This window comes from Oryctolagus cuniculus, chromosome 4 (assembly GCF_964237555.1).
Source record: "Oryctolagus cuniculus chromosome 4, mOryCun1.1, whole genome shotgun sequence".
In the NCBI taxonomy this organism is placed as follows: domain Eukaryota; kingdom Metazoa; phylum Chordata; class Mammalia; order Lagomorpha; family Leporidae; genus Oryctolagus; species Oryctolagus cuniculus.
Genome location: NC_091435.1, coordinates 8150936 through 8172641, shown reverse-complemented (window position 1 = coordinate 8172641; position 21706 = coordinate 8150936). Strand labels below are relative to the sequence as shown.

At 58.8% G+C, this 21706-nt stretch overlaps 1 protein-coding gene across 1 annotated transcript in view; it reads left to right on the top strand.

Moving 5' to 3' along the window:
• The window catches only part of SIM2 (SIM bHLH transcription factor 2), a 42407-nt gene extending 21585 nt beyond the window's left edge, over positions 1-20822 (top strand). Inside the window, exons 6-11 of the mRNA XM_051833637.2 lie at positions 2252-2451; positions 8023-8129; positions 15246-15393; positions 16533-16701; positions 17354-17762; positions 19434-20822. Coding sequence (XP_051689597.2) covers positions 2252-2451; positions 8023-8129; positions 15246-15393; positions 16533-16701; positions 17354-17762; positions 19434-19894 — 1494 coding nt within the window. The 3' untranslated portion in view covers positions 19895-20822. The remainder of the gene's footprint in view (positions 1-2251; positions 2452-8022; positions 8130-15245; positions 15394-16532; positions 16702-17353; positions 17763-19433) is intronic.
• Positions 20823-21706: the final 884 nt, after the last annotated feature.

Here is a 21706-nt window from a genome sequence, read left to right as displayed (position 1 = left end):
CCTGTTCCACAAATCTCCGCCCCTGGTGGGGATGGGCTTTGCAGTGACAGCAGAGCTGTCCCAGGTGCTAAGTGGGGCTTTATCTCACTGCGGTATCTCACTGGTCCCCAGGGAGCCACAGCCCTTCCAAGGGAGGGTTATTGCCCATTTCTTATTGCTAAAAACATTTTATTTATTTGAAAAGGTGGGGGGAGGGATTGAGACCGAGATCTCCCATCTACTGGATTATTCCCTCGGTGCTTGCACAGCCAGGGCTGGGTCAGGCCAAAGCCAGGAGCCAGAAACCCAAACACCTGGGCCCTCACCTGCTGCCCCCCAGCGTGTGCATTAGGAGGAAACTAGAATTGGGTGCAGAGCCAGGACCCGAATCAAGGCTCACAGGGGACGCAGGGGCGCCAAGTGACGTCTCCACTGCTGCACCAGTGCCCCACTCTATAATCTAGGACTTGAGCCGATGGCAGGGGAGGGGCGGCAGGTGGCCAGGCCTCTGAGGCCCGCATGCGTGTCTTCCAGGCTGCGTTTCTCTGCCAGCCATTGTGCTTGCCCTGGTCACTTCCAGAATCCAGGCGCAGGCTCGCCTGTAACAGCCTGGTGGAGGGCTCTGCCTGGACGTTCCTCAGCCCCTCCCACAGCAGGGGGCAGGGAGCTCACACTGCAGCCTCTTCAACCCCTTCTCCTCTCAGGAGCTCCTCTCCCTCCTCTGGGAGACTTCCCTGCTGTCCTCTGTGGTCCCAGACCTGGAGGCTGCTGGGAGACTTTCAGGAGTGCTTGCCCTGAGAAGGGGCGGGGGTGAAGTGAAGAGGAGGCCACTTTGCTACCTCTGCTCCTTTGTCCTCTGTTCCTGTTGTCCCCAGCCACCCCCATCCCAGGGCCTCCTCCACCCCAGGCCTGTCTCCCCTTGGCCCATCCTTTGAGCCCCACTCTGAGCCCTTCCCTTTGACCTTGGCCTTGCTCCTCTTTCTCCCCCAGCGTGGTGGATGCACTTGATGCTGGCCGTCCCAGGGTGGGGACCCCCAGCATGGCCTTGCACCTGACAGACCCTCCAGGGCCCTGGAGCCCGACTTGTTTCTGTCGCTAGTAACTCTCCCGTTGTCTAACCTGAGGCTAAGCACAGCACCTCGTCCCCAGCTTCTTTATCCACACCAGGGCACAGTGTGCCGGAAAGGTTTCAGGACTTCCTCCGGCTCTAGACGTTGTGACTGCATGCGGGAATCCTGGAGGCAGAGTACTTGAAAAGAGAGTTTAAGGCTAAGATTCCAGCTTCCTTGGCACTGCCTTGTGATGGTGATGCTAACCCAAGTAAACGCTTCCAGTCGTGAGGCTTAAGGCTGTGCAGGTGTTTCTGGGTGACGTGGGAATGTGTGGCTTCCTTCCTGTGTGGCTTTGGCTAAAACAAGTGGAAGTGCTTCTGTACCACCATCCTGGCGTATGGTTGGTTATCAGTGGGTAAAATCTTGAAGTATTAGGTAAATATATAAACATTTGAAAAGTGAAGACATTTTAAAACCAAATTCTGTATCTACTGGAGTGGTGGAACATGTCAAGTGACACAGAGGTCAAGTTCAATCCCAGGCTGGTGTTCTGGTACAGTGGATTAAGCCACCACTTGCCAGGATGGCATCCCATATCAGAATGCTGGTTCAAGTCCCAGGTGCTCCACTTCAACCCAGCTCCCTGCTGATGCATCCAGGCAAGGCAGTGGGTGATGGTCCAAGTACCTGGGCCCCTGCAACCCGTGTGGGAGACCAGGATGGAGCTCCAGGCTCCTGGCTTCAGCCTGACCCAGCCCCAGCAGCTGCTGTGGCCGTTTGGGGACTGAACCAGCAGATGGAAGATGCCTCTCTCTGTCATTCCGCTTTTCAAATAAAGAAGTAAAAATAATCTTTTTAAAAATTCAACCCCCCTGGAAGTTCGGAAGCATTGCAGTCACTGACACAAGCAATGTGGAACAGGTGAAACTCCTCTGAATGCCTTCGTTGGGTTTCTGATCATTGCATGGCAGTGAGTCAGTTATATATAAACCCATCATGTATCAGAGAGCCCTGATTTGTAGAGTTACTTGCACATGGCCAACCGGGTAAGACAACCCTTAGATTTTCGTTTCTTCTGATTAATGAGTGGGGTATGTATCAGCTCAGCAGAAGCTGGGCTGGAGAATATTCTAGCGCCTTTGAGAAAACGAGCCAGGAGGAGTGGGTGCCCATCTCTGACCCAGGCTGCTGGTGGTTGACCCTGCCCTCTGCTTTCCCAGGTCATCCACTGCAGCGGCTACTTGAAGATCAGACAGTACATGCTGGACATGACCCTGTATGACTCCTGCTACCAGATCGTGGGGCTGGTGGCCGTGGGCCAGTCGCTCCCACCCAGTGCCATCACGGAGATCAAGCTGCACACTAACATGTTCATGTTCAGGGCCAGCCTCGACTTGAAGCTGATTTTCCTGGATTCCAGGTAAGCCTGGCCATGGTCATGTCCAGGGGACACTGTACCCTGCGAGCTGTGCTAGGAAGGCAAAGCATAGCGAGGCATAAATCACACAAGGATGTCATCGGAAAGGGAGTAGTGAGCTAAGCTGCCGCTTGCAGGGCCAGCGTCCCATCGAGGAGAGATGATTCCGGCTGCTCCCCTTGTGATCAGCTCCCTGCTAATGTGTCCGGGAAAGCAGCAGAGAGTGGCCCAAGTGCTGGGGTCCCTGCCACCCACGTGGGTGGCCCAGATGGGGTTCCTGGCTCCTGGCTTCAGCCTGGCCTAGCCCCAGCTGTTGTGTCCATGTGGGGAGTGAACCAGTCGATGTAGGATTCCTCTCTCTCTCTCTCTCTCTCTTTCTCTCTCTGACTCTCCCTTCCAGGTAAATATTTTTTTAAGGGATTTCGTGAAACAAGCCATGAATGAGGAGGGTTAGTGTCAGCCTGAGGGCTCTGGGACTCAGTGTATTTGTATTTTAATCATCTCGCTGGCGTTGGAAGTGGAAATAGGTGTCGTGGGTACAAGTTAGCCCCTTTGGAAGGCCTACGATATTAGAATGTTTTTGGTTCTTAGTTTTAAAAATGTATTCCAAAGGCACACACTCAGCTCCCTTGTGTTGGTTCCCTCCCCAGGGGCTGGGGTTGGGCAGTGCTGAAGCTGGGAGCCAGGAACTCCATCCAGGTGGCATCCATGTGGGTGGCAGGGACCTATGCACTTGAGCTGCCACTGCTGCCTCCAAGGCGCACGTTAGCAGGAAGCCGGACTCAGAAGCAGAGCTGGGACTAGAACCCAGGTCCTCTGATACGGACGTAGGCGTCTTTGACCACCAGCCCAGGTGCCCACCCTGTGATGTCAGAATTCTGTCTCCTGTTTCTACCGAGTTGGTAGCACATTAAAACAAAACGACAGAAGGTTTTCGTGCTGGGCAATGTGTGAGTGGAGGGGGCCGTGCAGCTCGGGGCTTAGCCGTGCGGGGCTGAGACTGGACTGTGTCCATAGCTGGGCTCCGGGAAGGGGATTGGATGAGGCAGCAGCCCTGGTTCTTGTTGCCTGGCCTGGGAGAGGGCCTGCTGAGGGGCCTGCACTGGAATGGCAGGGGCGCCCTTAGGGCAGGCTGTGGGCCTCATACATGGTTTATTATTTGACAAATAGTAGCCACGTATATGATGAGGTTCTCTGTGATGCTGTGGCCCCGTGTGCATGGGTTCTGCCTCCTCAGATCCTGCCAACCTTGTATTAAAAATAAATGAACTAAATATCTGGACTGGATTGAACAGATCTTTTCTTGCCTAAATTACAGAATTTAACAGTTATTTACAGAGCACTTACGTTGTATTATAAGCAATCTAGAGATGATTGAAAGTATATTGGAGGATGTATATAGGCTCTTTTAAAAAATTGTGTCTATTAATTTATTTGAAAGGCAGAGAGAGATTTCCGCTAGTTAGTTCATTCCCCAAATATCCACAACATCCGAGGCTGGGCCAGGCTGCAGCCAGGAGCCGGGACCTCCATCGAGGTCTCCTGTGTGGGTGGCAGGGCCTCACCTGCTCAGCCCTCACTGCTGCCTTCCAGGTTGGGTTCGCAGGGAGTGGAGTGGGGAGAGGAGCTGGGTCTTGGACTCAGGCCCCCCAGCGTGGGATGCTTGTGTCCCAGGAGGCGGATTAACCCGCTATGCCGCAACGCCCGCCCTCTTCACTGATTCTTTGCGGAGAAAAACAAATCTACCTGTTGTGGGGGAGGGGGGAGAAGATGGAGGCACAAATTAATTGAGGTCATGGTTACTGTACCTCAGAGTGGCCATTGTCCTCCCAGAAACTCCAGGCCAAGAGCAAGTCCAAGTGCAGCCATCTGTGGGGGAGCTGCCCACAGGGACTTGCAGGGAGGGGGCAGGGCTACCTGCCTCAGAGCCCAGCATGCGAGGTCACAGGGGCCCTTTGCTGACACAGGAGCCACATCTGAAAGTCACCCAAAGGAAATGAGCCATGTGTGGTCATTACTGAAGAAACCAGGGAGGAGCCAGCTGGACTCCCACCTTGTGTCATGCCCTGGTAGGAAACCCCTTTGGGGACCTAAAAGTCGGAGTCTCCCCAGAGGAGAGTTGGGGGTCTGTTCAAATTGTCCAGTCCGCACTGCTTTGAAGTGAGGAGGGTCTTCCCAGCCGAGAGATGAGGTCGCCTCAGCACCAGGCCACTGCCCAGAGGGACCCCCAGACATGGCTTTCTTGAGTGCCAGTGGGGGCTCCCGAACCTCGGTGCGAGTGCTGCACCCCACAAGTGGGTAGGAGGGGGAGGCTTCTGTCCCTACCCGCTCCGTGTCAGGAAGCTTCTGGTCGTCACATGGCCTTTACTGAACTCCAGTCACGTGGCAGGGGTGCGAAGGGGTCAGAGGGTGCTGTGCATTGTCCACAGTCCCTGAGGTCTTCAGTGTGCTCTAGCTGGGACGCCTTTAAAGGCCACTGCATCAAGGGGACAGGGGCCTGGGCTGGTCCAGTGCTAAGAGGTAGTGGTGGTCAAGTGCACAGGGAGATGTTGGCTTCATCACCCAGATCCTAGGAGCCACGATGAGGGGTTGGCCAGAGACCCGGCAGCCCCAGGTCACAGGGACAAGGGTGGTGACACCTCACCCATCTCAACCCCAGATGCATCAGGACTCGGCATAACCTGAAATGTGGTTCCTAAGGGTTTTGCAGTATTTCGCTTTGAAAGTAGAGCTGGCGCTTTTGCTAAGGCTAGGTTTACCTGGTCGTGTTTGGGGTTTGGCAGATTGCATGATAGGTCTTCAAACACTAGAAGTTTGGGGGAAAAGGAGGGCCTCCTGCCAAACCCTTCACTCTCCCTTTAATTTTTAAAACCAGTGTGTACCTTGATGGAGGACGTAATCCGTGTGTCCTGACGCATTCACACATTCAGGGCGGCTGTTCTATTGCTTGACGTGCAGAGGGCCTGGGAAGCCCTTTCATCCCCACGAGGCGGAGACACCTCCTCTCTTTTTGGAGACACAGTGTCCCCGCCCCACAGAACCAGACTCAGAGGGGCCTGGAAGGTCCAGGTGGCCCCAGGCCGCTCCCGAGCGCTTCCCCTTCCTCGGGCCCTTCTGTCCCCCAACTGGGAGCCATTCCAGGGAAGCCTGAAGATTTACGATGCAAAATCCGAGCAGAATGCAGCAGAAAGGGAAGCGGGTTTAAAGAACCAAAGCGAGGTCAAGTTTCCTGGTTTAATTTACAGCCAAGGTTTCCTATCGCTGCCAGCAGGGCCCCCAGCCCCCGCCTGCTTTGGTGCCCCCGCCAGCCCCACTGTCCCCAGGACTGACTTCTCAGCAGACTTTTACCCCCCTGCAGTCCTGTCCCTGCCTTTCATCTGCTCCTGAGTGTCTGTCACCAGCGTGGCCAGGGCCGCCTCCTCCCGGGCACGGTTCCCAGCTCCCTGCACACGGAGCGGTCCTAAGACTGCTGGTGGCGTGGTCTGGGAAGCCAAGGGCCACTCTTCTTCGGAGAGCGGAGATGCGAAATTCATGTGCCTGGGCCTTGATGAGAACGAAGACGGGCCGTGTCATTTAAACACTGGGAAAATGTTCCCATGTCAGGGGAGAGCTTAGGTTACCTTAAGTCGCAGTATTTGGGAGTTAAAATTGGGGGTCTGAAGCATGTCTCCACTGATCCCAGGCTTAAAGCTCCCCGGCCATCCCTGACTCCCCTCAGTGGGAATCACTCAGCTGCAGTGTCCAGAGAGCAACTTGCTAATTAACAGTGTCGGGGGTGGAAGGGATTTGAATGCCCTCACGTACGATAGCCAAGGTGTGGAAGCATGCCAAGAGTCCATCAGCACGGGGATTGAAAAGCCAAGTCCAGAATGCGATGTAAGCCAATCACGGGAGAGAGGCTAGACCCAAAGGGCCACGGATTGTATCGGTCCACTTCCGAGGTAGCCAGAAGAGACGAAAGTCTAGAAAGAGAAAGTGGAATCCCAGTTTCCAGGGGCTAGGGAAGTTAGTGTCTAATGGATGTGGAGCTGCTGCTGCCGCCTTTTTTTTTTTTTTTTTTTTTTTAAGAGTTGTTTATTTGAAGGCTGGCGCTGCGGCTCAATAGGCTAATCCTCCACCTAGCAGCGCCGGCACACCGGGTTCTAGTCCCGGTCAGGGGCACTGGATTCTGTCCCGGTTGCCCCTCTTCCAGGCCAGCTCTCTGCTGTGGCCAGGGAGTGCAGTGGAGGATGGCCCAAGTGCTTGGGCCCTGCACCCCATGGGAGACCAGGATAAGCACCTGACTCCTGCCTTCAGATCAGCGCGGTGTGCCGGCCGCAGTGCACCAGCCGCGGCGGCCATTGGAGGGTGAACCAACGTCAAAGGACCTTTCTCTCTGTCTCTCTCTCTCTCCCTGTCCACTCTGCCTGTTAAAAAAAAAAAAAAAAAAAAAAAAAAAAAAAAAAGATTTGTTTATTTGAAAGGCAGAGTTACAGAGAGAGGGAAAGACAGAGAGGAGAGGGAGAGAGATAGAGACAGAAACAGAGAGACAGATCTTCCGTCCATCGTCTGCTGCCTCCCCAGGTGCATTAGCAGGGAGCTGGGCTGGAAGTGGAGCAGCCAGGACTCAGACTGGCGCTCATATGGAATGCTCTTGTTGCAGATGGCAGCTTGCCTGTGCACACTACGTGGCCGGTCCCTGGGTATGGGGTTTCTGTGTAGTATCAGGAAAAAATGGTGGAAAGGGATGGTGGCGATGGTTGCCCAACTATGTGAGAGGAGTTAATGCCGCTGAATTGTACACACATGATGGCTAACATGGTGCATTTTATATTATGTAAATTTTATCAGAATAATTTTTTAAAATATTTATTTTATTTATTTGAAAGACAGAGTTACAGAGAAAGGTAGAGACAGAGAGAGGTCTTCCATCCACTGGTTCACTCCCCACATGGCCGCAACAGCCAGAGCTGGGCCAATCCAAAGCCAGGAGCCAGGAGCTTCTTCCGGGTCTCCCATGCAGGTGCAGGGGCCCGAGCACTTGGGCCATCTTCTACTGCTATCCCAGGCCATAGCAGAGAGCTGGATCAGCAGAGGAGCAGCCAGGACTAGAACCAGCACCCATATGGGAGGACAGCGCTTCAGGCCAGGGCTTTAGCCCGCGGCACCACGCGCCGGCTCCCAGAATAATTTTTAAAAAGGGGCTCACCCAGGACTGTGCTCCCGGGCCCCCACAGATGAGTATTTTCTCCCTGTGGGAGCTTTCTCCCAGTGTCGGTATCAAAGTTCACCATTCGGCGTCCTCAGCTAAGCTTGACCTTGAACAAGGCTGCAGTCTGAAGCCATCCCAAACATGCTCCTAGCCAGCGGTTTCAGAAGAACATTCCTGCTCACAAATAGCACTACATCCTGCCCTGGGCTAGAGTTCAAAGACTTTCTTCTTGTAAAAAAGATCATTCTCGGCTTCCAAAACCAACACACACCCCCCACCCCCTGAGCCTTTTAGCACTTGATTAGTTGGCAAAACCAATATTAGTTTAAATGAAAAGTAATCTGCAGAGCCGTGTGACTCATGGAGCCGCTGTCCTCCCCTAGGGTGACCGAGCTGACGGGCTACGAGCCACAGGATCTGATCGAGAAGACGCTGTACCACCACGTGCACAGCTGCGACGCCTTCCACCTGCGCTACGCGCACCACCTCCGTGAGTAGCGCCCCCTGCCGGCCGGGGAGGAGGCGCTGGGGGCAGAGAGCGCAGGCCTCCCTGTTTGGTGCAAGGATCGCCCCCGAATCTTCAGTCTCAGGGCAGCTCCCTGGCCATTCTCAGTGAGACCGAGAGGTGTGGGGTAGTGGGGAAGTGGCCTGGAGTCTAGACAGTGGATCTGAGACTTCAACCCCTCGAGGCCGCGGGTCCTGGCCAGGGGATGTCAGCCTGGACGGAGTGTTTGGTTTGCCAGTGGAGCAACCTGTAGTCGCTGAGCGTGTAAAGGAGTGGCACTTCCTTCCTGAATCCAAATGCAGGCGGAGACCAGTTTGGATGGCGTGAAACACCTTGCTCCCCTGCTGTCCAGGGGTGCCGTTTCCTGGTGCAGGTGGGGAGAGGAACTTGACCTTCTGCAGTGTGGCCAGTGCCATGTCCCCTATTCTTGTTTTGCCTTGTGGTAGCTAAGAGACCTCAGAGGGCAGGTTGCTGGGCCACATTGGAGGTGGACAGCAGGTCCGTGAGTGGCTCCGTCTGCAGCCACATTGTCAGTCTGGCCACTGGGCATGGACTGGGGACCCAGTGAACATGATGGACACTTGGGTGTCACCATAGTTTGGCTCTCCCCAGGTCACCACAGGCAGAGGTCACGGCTTCATCCTTGCTGTGCGTGCAGAGACTGGGAGCCGAGCACAACTCTTAATTCCTGCCTCTTTAATGACCACATCATGGTCCCCTGTCAACGTCCCTGTCACTCTCGGGCTTGGCAGGGAAGCAGCTGTGTGGTGTTCGGAAGGAAGGTCAGTGTCGCTGGTGCAGGAGCTGGAAGACATTCTGCGCGAACAGGGTAGAGAGTGGCACTCACAGAGTGGGCGTCTCGCGGATCCGATGGACAGAGTGAGGGGGCAGCGTAGGGGAGGGTACTCCAAAGAAGTCAGAGCAGTCGGCAGGTGGACAAGGCGCTGCTTGGAGAGGGCGTGGCGCCCTGGCAGGCACCCCAGGTCCATCTGGAAGGGAGGACAGTGGCACTCGGAACACAGAGGCCAGCACCTGCACTTGCCCATGTGACCCGCGCGTGGAGGCAGGTGTGTGCTGGGGAGCTTCTGGGACGAGTGGGGGCGTCTGAGCAGAGCCCTGAAGAGCCGGAGGGCGGGAAGCGAGGCCTCTAAGCCCAGAGGAAGGCGAGGGCGGCCTTCAAATCTTCCTTCAGGTCCTGCCTGCCTCCAGGCCGGGGGAGGGGAGCGAGACTGTCCCCAGGGGAAAGGAACCGCATTCCTGTTCCGGAAGGCTAGCGAAGGCCACGGTGATGCCAGGCGGTGGCTCCCGTGCCCCTGTCTTGGTCAGATGTTTTTCACGCAGTGATGCTGTCCCCTCGGTGTGGTGGTGGGAGGAGCCAGGCTGCCATGTGTCCATCTCCCAGGTGAGCAAGCTGAGACTCAGGGACCCAGCGGCCCGCAGCGGGGCAGCAGCTGTGTTGGGCCAGGACCGTAGGCCAGTCCCTGTGGTTTCCATGAACCTCAGGGACATAGCCTGGCCTCCATCCCATAGGAGCCCCGGCCATCTGGAAGGTGTTTGGCTTAACATACTCACACGGGGATTTAACCTGAGAAGGTTCCTATGTGTCACAGAGCCGTTCAGTGATCCCTGGGGAGGCTGGAAGGGCAGGCAGGGCCAGGCTCCCATGGGACACACAGCAAAGGCAGCAGTGTTTCGATCCTGGACCGAGCACAGCTTTCTCTTCCGAATGGGCTGGAATTAGCAAAGCACGGGACCCAGAAGACAGCGATCCTGACAGTGGTCACTGCCGTCCTGTGACTCCAGGCTCGGCTGGAAGGACACGAGGACGAGAGGGACGCAGGGCGCCCAACCCGGAGAGTCTGGTGTGGCTTTGAGACCCACCGCGGGCCCCAGATCCGCCCGGTCTCCCCTGCACTGGGTTTGCTGGATACTGACGAGGCTACGGCAGCAGGCACGGTCTCAGACAGCGGGGAGTGTGTCAGTCGGCATTTCGGGACTGCAATGGAATACCCGAGGCAGGTTGACTTTGTAAAGGAAGGGACTCTCTACCTTTGGGGGAGTCACAGTCCAAGACAGGAACAGGCCCCATTGGTTTGTCCTCTGGAGACAGCCTTCTTGCTGGCAGAATCCCGAGATGACAGAGCGAGGTGTGGCGAAGGACACGTCTGTGCATGTCTCCTTCCAGAGCCAGCCGCGTCCACCATGGGGCTGCGCCCTAAGGGTCCCACACAGTCTGGTCCCGCCTCCGGTCTCACCTCCGGAGGAAGTTTCCACCCTCTTAATGCCATTAGCTTAAGACGTTGGGGACCCAAACCCAAGCCCTGGACCAGAGTTCTTAGCCTTGGCTCTTACACACAGCAGGAGAGCCACGCCACCGCCCAGAGCAGCCCCGACACTGCCGGGGGCTCATCCGCCCGGCCCGAGTGGCACCCTCAGGCGAAAGGAAGGCAGCTGCAAGGGTGGGGCCCCTGGGACGAGGCACGTTGGCCAGTCAGCACCCTCTCCAGCGTGGGGCTCTGAGGCCAGGGGGCCCCCTCAAGCCTCCTGCTCCCCACTCTGTCCCCAGGGCTGCCTGGCATCGGTTTTGCTTCCTTAAACTCCAGAAGGCAGCGAGAGCCTGGAAGTGACTGAAACATGGATGTGGACTGAGAGGGAGCCAGGAGAGCCAGGGGGCCGTCAGCGAGGCATGGCCTGCCGGCTGTTGCCCTGAGCCAGCTGGAGCGCTGTCCCCAGGGAGACAGTCCTCAGCCAAGGACTGCTCTAGGAGGGCTAACTCCCTGGCTTAGCTCACAACTGGCCCTAGTGGACCCTACCAGTGCCAGGCCCCAGAGGGAGAGCAGGTGCAGGCAGGTGGAGGTTGGTGGTCAGAGCAAGGGTCAAGCTCCTCACAGCCGGCCTCAGCCTGCTCGCCGCCTCCTCTGTGAAGACCGCCTGGGATCCAGCCCTCAATGCGTTCCTCCTCACTTCCCGGCTCTGTGTGTCGCTTGTTCCTTGCACAGAGCCACACCCATGCTGGGGGCCGTCACCCTCCCTGCCCAGAGCTCGTTGCCAACAGGAGCATCCTCGTGGCCGAGCTCCTCTCTGTGGGGGCTGAGGGCAGGTGAGCCCCCGACTCTCCCATTCTGTGTGCACTCCCAGCTGGGTGCCCACGGTCACAGCCTCTCCTGCCGGGACGGGTGTCCAGCTGCTCCTGAGCCGCTAGGCCTGGCCCGGGGGCCCACACTCTTGTTGCTGAGCGCCGCTTTGGTCTCTGGCTGCATCACTGGATCAGAGCAAGCGCCGTGGCTCGGGCTTCAGCCACGCGCCTGGTCGTCTCACGATTCCGGAGGCCTGAGCTCTGCACCAGGCAGGGGCAGGGCTGCCTCTCCGAGGCCTCTCTCCTGGGTTTGTAGACGGCAATGGCGTCTGCGCCCTGTGCCCATGGGCATCCCTTTGGAGGTCAGTCACATGCATTAGGGCCCACCCCAAGGACCCTATTTTATTTTTTAAAAAGTTTTATTTTTAAATTGAAAGGCAGAGATAAATAGAGAATTTTTTTAAAGATTTATTTGAAAGAGTTAGAAGACGAGAAAGAGATCTTCCTTCTGCTGGTTTACTCCCAAAACAACCACAATGGCCCAGCTGGGCTGTGCCAAAGCCAGGAGCCAGGAGCTTCTTCCGGGTCTCCCATATGTGTGCAGGGGCCCAGGGACTTGCGCCATCCTCTGCTGCTTTTCCAGGCACATTAGCAGGGAGCTGGATCAGAAGTGGAGCAGCCAGGACTTGAACCAGCGTCCATATGGGATGCCGGCACTACAGGCCATGGCTTTAACCCACTGCACCACAGTACTGGCCCCAGGGGCTTGAATTTTAAGAATGGGTCACCTTGAATCCAGGGTTGTCCCCGACTGTGATACGAAGGTGTGACTGTATGGAGGTGCATGATGGGCAGGGCCCCTGCCCTAAGGACTTAGGGCTTTGGGGACACCTTCCTGCCCACTACCAGAAGGACGTGAGTTCGTAGCTCTCCAGCCTGGACTTACGTCAGGCAGCTGGTTAAGAAAGGCAGGCTAGATGCAGAACTGGAGCAAACCAAGAATGTTGTGAGTCAGTGTCTGGGGTTTCAACTTGGATTGATACGGAGACTCTCGCCATGGGTCATAGAGAAGGAAAAATTAAAAGTCTGTGTATATGTTTGTTTGTCCTCTGTATCTAAGTGTCATCACAGCGGAGTTTGAGAAAGTCTCGCTGCAATTTTTTCAATTTATTCTTATTATAAAACATTTGGGATACACTGGCTTCATTTTCTCCAGCTTAAGACGGTTACAGAGAGGTGGCAGGAATGCTGCAAGAAGTAAGAGGACGTGTAAAGTCCGTAGGAAAAGGCAAAGTGTACGATCGTCCTCCTAGGCTTGGCAAACCCTGCTGGGCACTGATTTCCAAGCTGGACAGCTCAACAGGTTTTCTGCTGAAGACAGCATGCCTCTTGGGAGACCCAGGTGGGCCTGGTCAGTTTGATCATGCCCCATCTTTGGTCATTTTGGAGCCATAAACAAGTGGGCTGGATCCCCCTCAACAGGCTCTCTCCACCTACAGAGAACTTTCTAGAAGCTGCTGCTCTTCCTCCCACAGTCGCCACTCTGCCAACACCTGGGCTGGGGTCCCTGGAGTCCTCAAGGTCTGTTGGCCGTGGTTTCCTGGTGATGTCATCTCCCAGGGTGGTGGTGGTGAAGCGAGGCCAAGTCTGTGAATGGGTCAGGTTTTCATTACCGTAACGACATAGCTGACACAGGCCGCGTGTGCAGCAAAGAGGCGCTTACTTTGCTCACAGTTTTGGGGGCTCAAGTCCGAGATGGGCAGCTCCATCAGTTTGACGTCTGGGAGGGCAGCAGAAGGCAGTGGCAGGGTGCATGCGTGGTGGTCGCTCAGGCAGGGAAGCGGTGGGGAGGGGAGGTGGCCCTGACTCAGGCTGTTAGGACAGCCCTCCCCCGAGCGCCCCAGGGGTCTCACGGGAACAGCCTTCCCAGACCCCACCTCCTGTAGGTTCCTCCCTCTCCCGATAGGGCCACCTTGGGGACCAAGCTTTAAACGCTGGGCCTCTGGGGAGGGGGGCGTCCAGCCTCCAAACCACTGCAGTGTGCGAAAACAAGGGGGCTTTTTGGTCAAAAACGCAAACCTCAAAAGGAGAAGCTTCTTACGGCTTCTCTCTTGCCTGCAGCCTTTGTTGACCTCTTTCGCTGAATCCTGTTCGTGCCCAGTGACTCAGATGCAGATGTCAACGTGGGCCAGAAAACAGGGGGTCTCTGCACTGTCCGGAGAGAGCGGCTCTGCAGCGGCAGGGGCTGGGGGACAGCCCTGGGCCCCGCCGGCTACACCCCTAAGGGCTGTGTGGCCTGACGTAGGCTGTGTGCTTCCCATCCCCCGCCCACACCAAGAGCTTTCCCTTGTGAAAATGAGTTGATGCTAAATCCTGGTTGTGGAACTTGGACCTCAGCCTTGGTGGAAGTTTAGAGTGAAGAAAAGCTGCAAAGGAGAGCCCGAGCCGGTCTGTGGTCTCCTCCACCACGCAGTGGACGAGCGGTGCTCGGGGGGAGCCCTCGGCCGGGCCAGCTGCCGCCCCGGGTCTGCGCGCGGCTTCTCTCAGCCTCACAGCAGCCAGGCGAGCAGGCACCTGGGCCTCCCCTCTGTACACCTGATGTAGCTGAGGCTCAGGCGAGTCGCTGGTCCAGGGCCACGCGGGTAGCTGGGGTGCGTGTGGGTTTGTGTGGCCCCACAGGTGCCCACTTCTGCACAGACAGGTCATTCCCCGGGCATCCCCTCCCTTCTGCACTGTGTCATGCCTCGTGCCCACAGGGCGCCTATGCCACGCTCTGACTGAACTGCCATCTTCATGGCTGCATGGCACGCGTCGTCCCCCTCTCTCGACAGTGAACCCCGCTGTGCCCGAGCCTGGTTGGCACTGCTGGTAATTCCCAAGGGACTGACTCCTGGCCGTGAAGTGTGTGTCATCGATGAAGGACCATGCCAATCCCCTCTGCCTCTGCTCAGGATTAGCCAGCGTCACCTGTCACCCTCTGCCTCCTTTGCCCATATTACCATCAGGGGCTTCCCCATGCATCTGGATGGATTCTGTGTTAAGGCTGATGACCCCGTGACTGTCAGTCTGCACTGTTGCTTTCTTCTGTGCCAGAACACTTTGTTGGGTGGTGTGGTGAATGGTGAGGAGCCGTCTGCAAAGGAGAAGAAGCCAGGGGGCCGGGAGGGCATGGGTGGGGACCCGGGGTTCTGTGTGTGTGCCGGCTCCGAGCCTCGCGGGACTGCAGCCTGGAAGGTCACGGGCTCAGCCCCTCGGGCCATCTCCCCAGCGCTCTGTTCAGGCAGCTGCTCGTCGGGGGCCTGGGGCCGGCACTGCCTTAACAAGCAGCAATGTTCTGGCTGGGGTCCGTGCAGCCCAGGGCGCCCTCGGTCGGGGCTGCCCCCCCCTCCTGGAAGGCTGGGTGGGGCTGGGGAATGGTGCTTCATGGACGCATCGCGCATAGAGGACGGGCCTGTGGAACAGTTTCCAGCATGTGTGTCGCCGAGCTGAGCTGATTCCTGCCTAATCCACAGAGGAACTGCACGGGCCGGAGAAGCCCCGGCACCTGGGCAGAAGTATTGATGGCTGCGGAGTCTCAGACCCTCTCACTGCACACGGCTCCCGGGGAATGGCCAGCGTCAGCACCAATCCATGCCCCGTGGCCTGTACCTACCTTGCTCCTTTCTTTAAATAACAACATCACCCACCCCCTCGCTCACTGAGAATTTGGGGGATGAAAGTATTACAGTGGCGTTTGGGAAACTAAGGAGCAAACCCCGCTCTGCCAGGAACCCGTGTGGCCTGGGGAGTTGTGGTTCCCCCCAAGGAACCAGGGAGAGGGGGGCTGCTCTGCAGACCCCGTGCAGCAGTGGGCAGAGCTGGTGTGCGATGAGAGAGTGTTTGTGTGTGTGTGTGTGTGTGTGGGCGGGTGTGTGTCCGCCCTCAGCACAGGCCCGCCCCTCTGTCAGGCTCTCAGAGGTGACGGTGGCCATGGAGAGGCTGCGAAGCGGGGATGGAGGTGTCATCGTGTCCCCTTGTGCTTGCAGTGCTGGTGAAAGGCCAGGTCACCACCAAGTACTACCGGCTGCTGTCCAAGCTGGGCGGCTGGGTGTGGGTGCAGAGCTACGCCACGGTCGTGCACAACAGCCGCTCGTCCCGGCCCCACTGCATCGTGAGTGTCAATTATGTCCTCACGTAAGTCAGCCGCATTTGTTTCTCTCCTGGTCTCTCCTGCTCCCCAGCCCTCATTGCACCATCGCGCTCTCGCTCGCTCGCTCCCTCCCTCTCTCCCTCTCTCTCTCCAAAACTGTTCATTTGTCTCCTGTGTTGTTTCTAGTTGAACAATCCGGCCCAATGAGAGGTCCGAACTTTCTCTGTGCTTGGCAGTGAGGGCCAAGTGCTGGTCCGTGACGGGAACGTGAGGAGGGAGGGCCCCGGGTGGGCGGGGCCAGGTGCAGGAGGCCCCCATCCGGAACAGGTGCACGTCAGGCACACCCGCTGTACTGTTCCTGTCCCTGAGGACCGTCCTGGGGGCTCCTGCCGTTCATGTCCCTGCCTCCCTGGCTTCCTGTGTAGCCCGCTGCAAACGACGACGACTGCTTGGTCCCTTAAAACGCTGGAGGCCAGTGCAGCGTTCAGGTGCTGTTCAGGCCGTGGAAGCAACGGCTCCTCTCTCCATCTGGGAGCACCTCGGAGAAGCCTCCCAGAAGTTCACAGAACATGCGGACTATGAAGAAGCTACCCGTGGTTTTCAATGTTTCTTTTTGGCACCAAAACGAACTTAACCTTTTAATTACGTTTTCCCGAGAACTTTTTGGAGAGCACTCATACGTTACTGCCCCCCTCCCCGGAGGTGGTTGTGTATTAGATGGCCTTGCCCCAGCCCCACCCTGCAGCGGGCCCTCCTTTGCGTCCGAAGTGCACTGAGGGCTCAGCCGCCAGGTTCTTGTGCTGACGATCGCCAGGTCCCTATGTGATTTGAAGTAGATTTGGTAAAAAGTGTAAGGACAAACAAAACGTTGGAGCCCCTCATTAGTCTTCCTGGGCGCCCAGGGCTGGCTGGGGCCTCACGGACTGGAGAGAGCTCCACCGGCCCCTCTCCGTCCCGCCAAGCAGCACTAACCCCGCTCAGCAGTTTCTGGGGTCACCATGCTTGCGGCTGCAGGAAGCTCTCGTAACCATGGTGAGCCGGCCTTTCCTTAAACAGCCCCCACCTCCTGTCCCAGCCAAGCGCACACTGGGACGTTGACAGTGAACTTGTGCAGGGGATGGTGCGAGGGAGGCCGCTCCTCCTCGGCCACCTGCTAGGCTTGACCCCCCCTCTCGCCTTCCAGGGATATCGAATACAAGGAACTGCAGCTGTCCCTGGACCAGGTGTCCACGTCCAAGTCCCAGGACTGCTGGAGGGCCGCCTTGTCTACCTCACAGGAAACTAGGAAATTAGCTAAGCCCAAAAGCACCAAGATGAAGACGAAGCTGAGAACAAACCCTTACCCACCCCAGGTAACACGCTCTGCAGCTGACGGCTCTGCGGGGGCTCGGACGCCTGGGCTGGCCCTGTGGGGTGAGGCGAGGTCCCCTGGGGGTGTGTCGCCTGCACAGTAGCGGCAGAGCCTGGGGAAGGGGATGTCCAGGCAGAGTGCTCCAGAACAGGAGACTGAGTGGGAGGGCAGGCCAGCCGCTGGACGCTGCGTCCTGTATACTTTAAAAATGATTGCAGAGACAGACGGACACGGAGACCTCCCATCCACTGGTTCACTCTTCAGCTGCCCACAGTGGCCCCGGGTTGGGTCAGGCTGAAGCCAGGAGCCGGGAACTCCAGCTGGGTCTCCCACGTGGGTGGCGGGGACCCAAGGACTTGGTCCATCACCAGGCTCTTGGATATGGGGTGTGGGCATCTTAACCACCAGGCCCGATGCCTACCCCCAGCAGTATTTCTGAAATGAAATCCTTCCCTCTTTTTTTTTTTTTTTTTAAGTAGTTTGGGAGCTCTTGGCAAGGACAGTGCCCACGTGTCTGCGGTATCGCCAGCGTGAGGTGGGGGCGTCTCTTTCTAGCCGGGGGTTCTGCCGTGCACCTGTCCCCGGGGAGCCCCGCAGGCCAGGGTCAGACGGGCCCCCCTGCCGGCCCACCATCCGTGCTTTTTGCCTCGCAGCAATACAGCGCATTCCAAATGGACAAACTGGAGTGCGGCCAGCTCGGAACCTGGAGAGCCAGCCCCCCAGCCGGCGGCCCGGCCCCCCCAGAGCAGCAGCTGCATTCGGAGAGCAGCGACCTTCTGTACGCGCCCTCCTGCGGCCTGCCCTTCTCCTACCACTACGGACACTTCCCCCTGGACTCGCACGTCTTCACCAGCAAAAAGCCCATGCTGCCGGCCAAGTTCGGGCAGCCCCCGGGCTCCCCGTGCGAGGTGGCACGCTTCTTCCTGAGCGCGCTGCCAGCCAGCGGCGAGTGCCAGTGGCATTACGCCAGCCCCCTGGTGCCCGGCAGTGCTTCTCCAGCTAAGAGCCTTTCAGAGCCCCCCCTGGCCGCTGCTCGGCACAGCCTCGTGCCAAACTACGAAGGTGGGTCGGGTTTGCTCGTGGCGGGGGGAGGCCCGGGAGTGGCCAGGGCCCCGCAGCAGTGGGAGCGGCGTGGCGGTGGGTGGCAGGAGGACAAAGAACCCCCGCGCTTCCGCAGGCGTCTCTCTTCTCTGCTTCTGAGTAGGGCTTGCTACGCTCTCCCGCTCCCCACGCACGCACTCACGAGAGCCGGAAAGCACTGGGGGACTGTGCTGGAGCCTCGTGGGCCCTCGTGACTGCGTAAGGGGCGACAGGAAGCCGAATGTGCAGCTTCCGGGCCCCCTGTTCCCCCACAGGGAGACGGGGGATGTGCAGAGCCAGCTCCCGGAAGGCTCCAGCACACGCATTTCACAAGAGTCCTGTCCAGTCCACCCCACGGTGAACCGAGACACACAGGGTTTCTCCCAGGTGTGGAGGCTAACAGGGAGAATGTGGGCTCAGGGACAGAGGTGCTGCTCACCGGCCCAGGGAGAGACGTGACCTCGGGTCTGTGTTAGCATCTGTAAAATGGGATCATAAGCTACGCGCCTACCCCAGGACCTGGCACACCGCAGGTGCCTTCTCCCTGCGTGCTGGGTCAATGACAGGCAGGCCCCCCGGGGGCAGGCAAGTGGCCGTCCTCCATGGAGGGGGCACCAGCTGCGCAGGACACAGACTCCTGCTTCCTGATTGGACCAACCCAGGCAGCAGGGTGGCAGAGGGTGAGGACTGACGGGCAGATGCAGGCCACACGACCCTCTTCCACCCAGACTCGCGTCTCCTGAGTGCAGGCGTCCGCGGGCACCACACAGAGCAGGCAGGTGTTCAGGGAAGACTCCCGCGAGCCCCACCCCCCGCCGGAGGAGGAGTCGAAGAGGAGCGCTCCCTGGACAGCCCCCACCCCTTGCTTTCCGTGCAGATCCGCGAATCTGTTGCTCTCCTGCTCTGAGAGGAGGGGTCCCACCGTGGGAGAAACCCAACCTCCATCACTAGAGCAGGTTTCCCAAAGTCGGCCACCTCCGGGAACCCACACGGCCGCCAGGGCCTCGTCCGCAGCCCCGTCCTCAGATTTGCATCCCTGTCCCCCCGGTGCACCTGTGGACAGAAGGGGCATGCAACGCAAGCACAGGGATTGGCCAACGGCTGACCGCGTGTGTGACATAGACTGGAATCAGTTTTCTTTGCATCTGGGCATGGGCTAAGGACATGACACACAATTTGATTTTTGTGGCTATGTCATGTTTTGTTTTTTAAGACGTGCTCGTTTGAGGCCATTTGTGATCGATTTCCTAGTCTTGTTGGTATTAAAGGCAGGCAGAGGTTGTGCGGCGAAGCGGACAGGGAGCGGACTGGTTTTCAGCGGGTAGTGGGGTGCAGGCTGTAACCGCTTTAACCCCGAGGCTGTGGGGCCGCCTCCCGCCAGGGCACCCCTGGGCGCCGGCCTGGCAGTGCGGCAGGGGAGCCTGGGTCTCCCGGACAGCGCGCACAAGGCAAAGATCGGACGTCGGTAACTTCGGCTTCTCTCTGCTTGGCGTGGCTCCCACCAGTTTTCAGACCGGGGCCGCCCGATTGCCCCGCGCGGGGGGAAGGGGCGGGGGCGACCCGCGGGTCCAGCGTCGGGGGGTGGGGGGCGCTGCTCTGGGCGCGCCCCTTCCTCCCCGGTGCCAGCGTCTAACGTGTCGCCTGTCCCCGCAGCGCCCCCCGCCGCCGCCGTCGCCGCCTCGCGCAGGTTCGGCGAGGACAACGCGCCCCCGCCGCCGCCCCCGCCGCCGCCGAGCTTCCCGAGCTGCGGCCACTACCGCGAGGAGTCTGCGCTGGGCCCGGCCAAGGCCGCCCGGGACGCGGCGCGCCTGGCGCTGGCCCGCGCGGCGCCCGAGTGCTGCGCGCCGCCGGCCCCGGAGCCCCCAGGCGCGCCGGCGCAGCTGCCCTTCGTGCTGCTCAACTACCACCGCGTGCTGGCCCGGCGCGGGCCGCTGGGGGGCGCCGCCGCCGCCGCCGCGCCCGGCCTGGGCTGTGGCCCCGGCGGCCCCGACGCGGCCGGCGCGCTGCGGTCCCGGCTCCCGAGCCCCGCGGCCGCCGCCGCCGCCGCCCCGCCACCCGGCGCGCCGCGGCCGCACTACCTGGGCGCCTCGGTGATCATCACCAACGGCAGGTGACCCCTGCCCGCAGGGGGAAGCCACGGGCCGGGCCTGCCGAGGTTCGCGTGCCACGAAGCAGAGGGGCGAGCCGAATATGCACGATATAAATTAATTTATACAGAGACGACTATTTTAATAGAAGCCCGCAGCCGACTTTAGATTTTTACCGTAGACGCCACGAAGGCGGGCGCCGAGGCTGGGACGAAGGGACCCCCGGCCTTGCTCGCCCCGCGGAGACGTGGGGCGGGGGGCGGGTCGGTTTCCCTCATCTGGAAGTCGGGCTCCCGCACCTGGCCTGCTCCCGGGGCTGGGGGAGGGGCAGGAGACACCAACGCTGTCTTTAAAAAGTCACTCACGGATCTCGCGTTAACTTTTTTTTATTTTTTAATACAAAACTGGAGCCAAGACAGGGGAGGGGGCGCGCGTGCAGCCCCACTGTGTGTGCGTGAACTTGGGTGTGCACCCCAAGTCCGTTATCAGCTCCTACTTCTCCCTAACCCCTGTGAACTCTCCATCACCCCAAGAGTGGCACCTTCAGCATATACTGAATAGGCATCAAATGCAAAAAAAGAGAAAAAAAATTAAAACCCCGATTCCCTGGCCAGACCTTGACGAGAACGACCCCGCCAAGCCGGATTCCACGCGAACCGCCCACCCCCCAGCCCGCGCGCGTCCGCAATTCGCTAGGCGGGGTTTGCTACACGTAGTGCTAAGGAAGTTGGTGACGCTGCATGTGCAATAAGGAAAACTGCCTACGGCCTGCACCTTGTGGGAGAAAACGTGCTTCCGGGAAGTAAGGAGACGATGTACACATTTGAAGCATTTTCTGTTATTTTATACACAGCAAGAGGACTGCACATGGACCTGTCATGTGTGTAACCGGTTCACAGAAATCCTTTTCCAAAGCACCAGCCGTGTTTGAAAAATAAACTTCCGTTCGTTTTTATGTTTTTTTTTTTCCTTTGCTTGTCATGGTGCGGGTCCCTGGAACCCGGGCTGTCAGACTGCTCCAGCTCCTCGCGCGGCCTTTCTCAACACCGCCCCGCCCCAGCCGCTGTCGACACGGGAACGGGCCCGGGGCTGACCCTGTGTGGACAGCGAGGACCTGACCCGCGCAGCCCCTGTGGGTGCCGGGCGGCAGGACCGGGCGCCTCCACAGCCGTCGGCGCGCTGGCTCCCTCTGCCCGCGTCGTGCGAGGAAACCGTGATTGCAGGAGGGTGTGGGTTTGGTGGTCAGCGGACACCACGGACATTCTATCAAACGCCGCACAATGCGGCTGTGTCCGTGTGGGGCTGGGTTTAGCACACACTCGCGAGGGCGTTGGGGGCACTTCGAGAACAAGGATCTCACTGCCGAGATTATACACCACAACAAACCAAAAAGCCCATTCTAGATTTACAAACGATGCGGTCCACGGGCTCCACCGAGAGCACGCGTGTACCCCGCGGGCCCCGCAGCCTAGAACCCGAGCAGCCTGCGTCAGAGCGGCTTCCCGCCGGCCGGGGCCTCCCGCGAGCGCGCGTGCGCGGAGCCGTCGCCACGGCAACCCGGCCCGGGCGCGTCCGCCTCGGAGCGCGCGCACGCCGCGGCCGGCGTATTGTTCCCGGGCTTGGGCGAGGGGCGCGGGCAGGGGAAGAGGAAGCATTTTAATACCTAGGCCTCTCTCTCTCACACACACACAAAAGTGCTAGTGAGCCCGAACATGTACCGTGTTGACAAAAATGCCAGATCAAATGGATTTGAGGAATCAGCTCAATTCACGACTGGCTCAGCCCTCCCAGGGACAGGAATTCCTTTATGTCCTTGGAAGCCCCTTCTAGAAAAGCCAT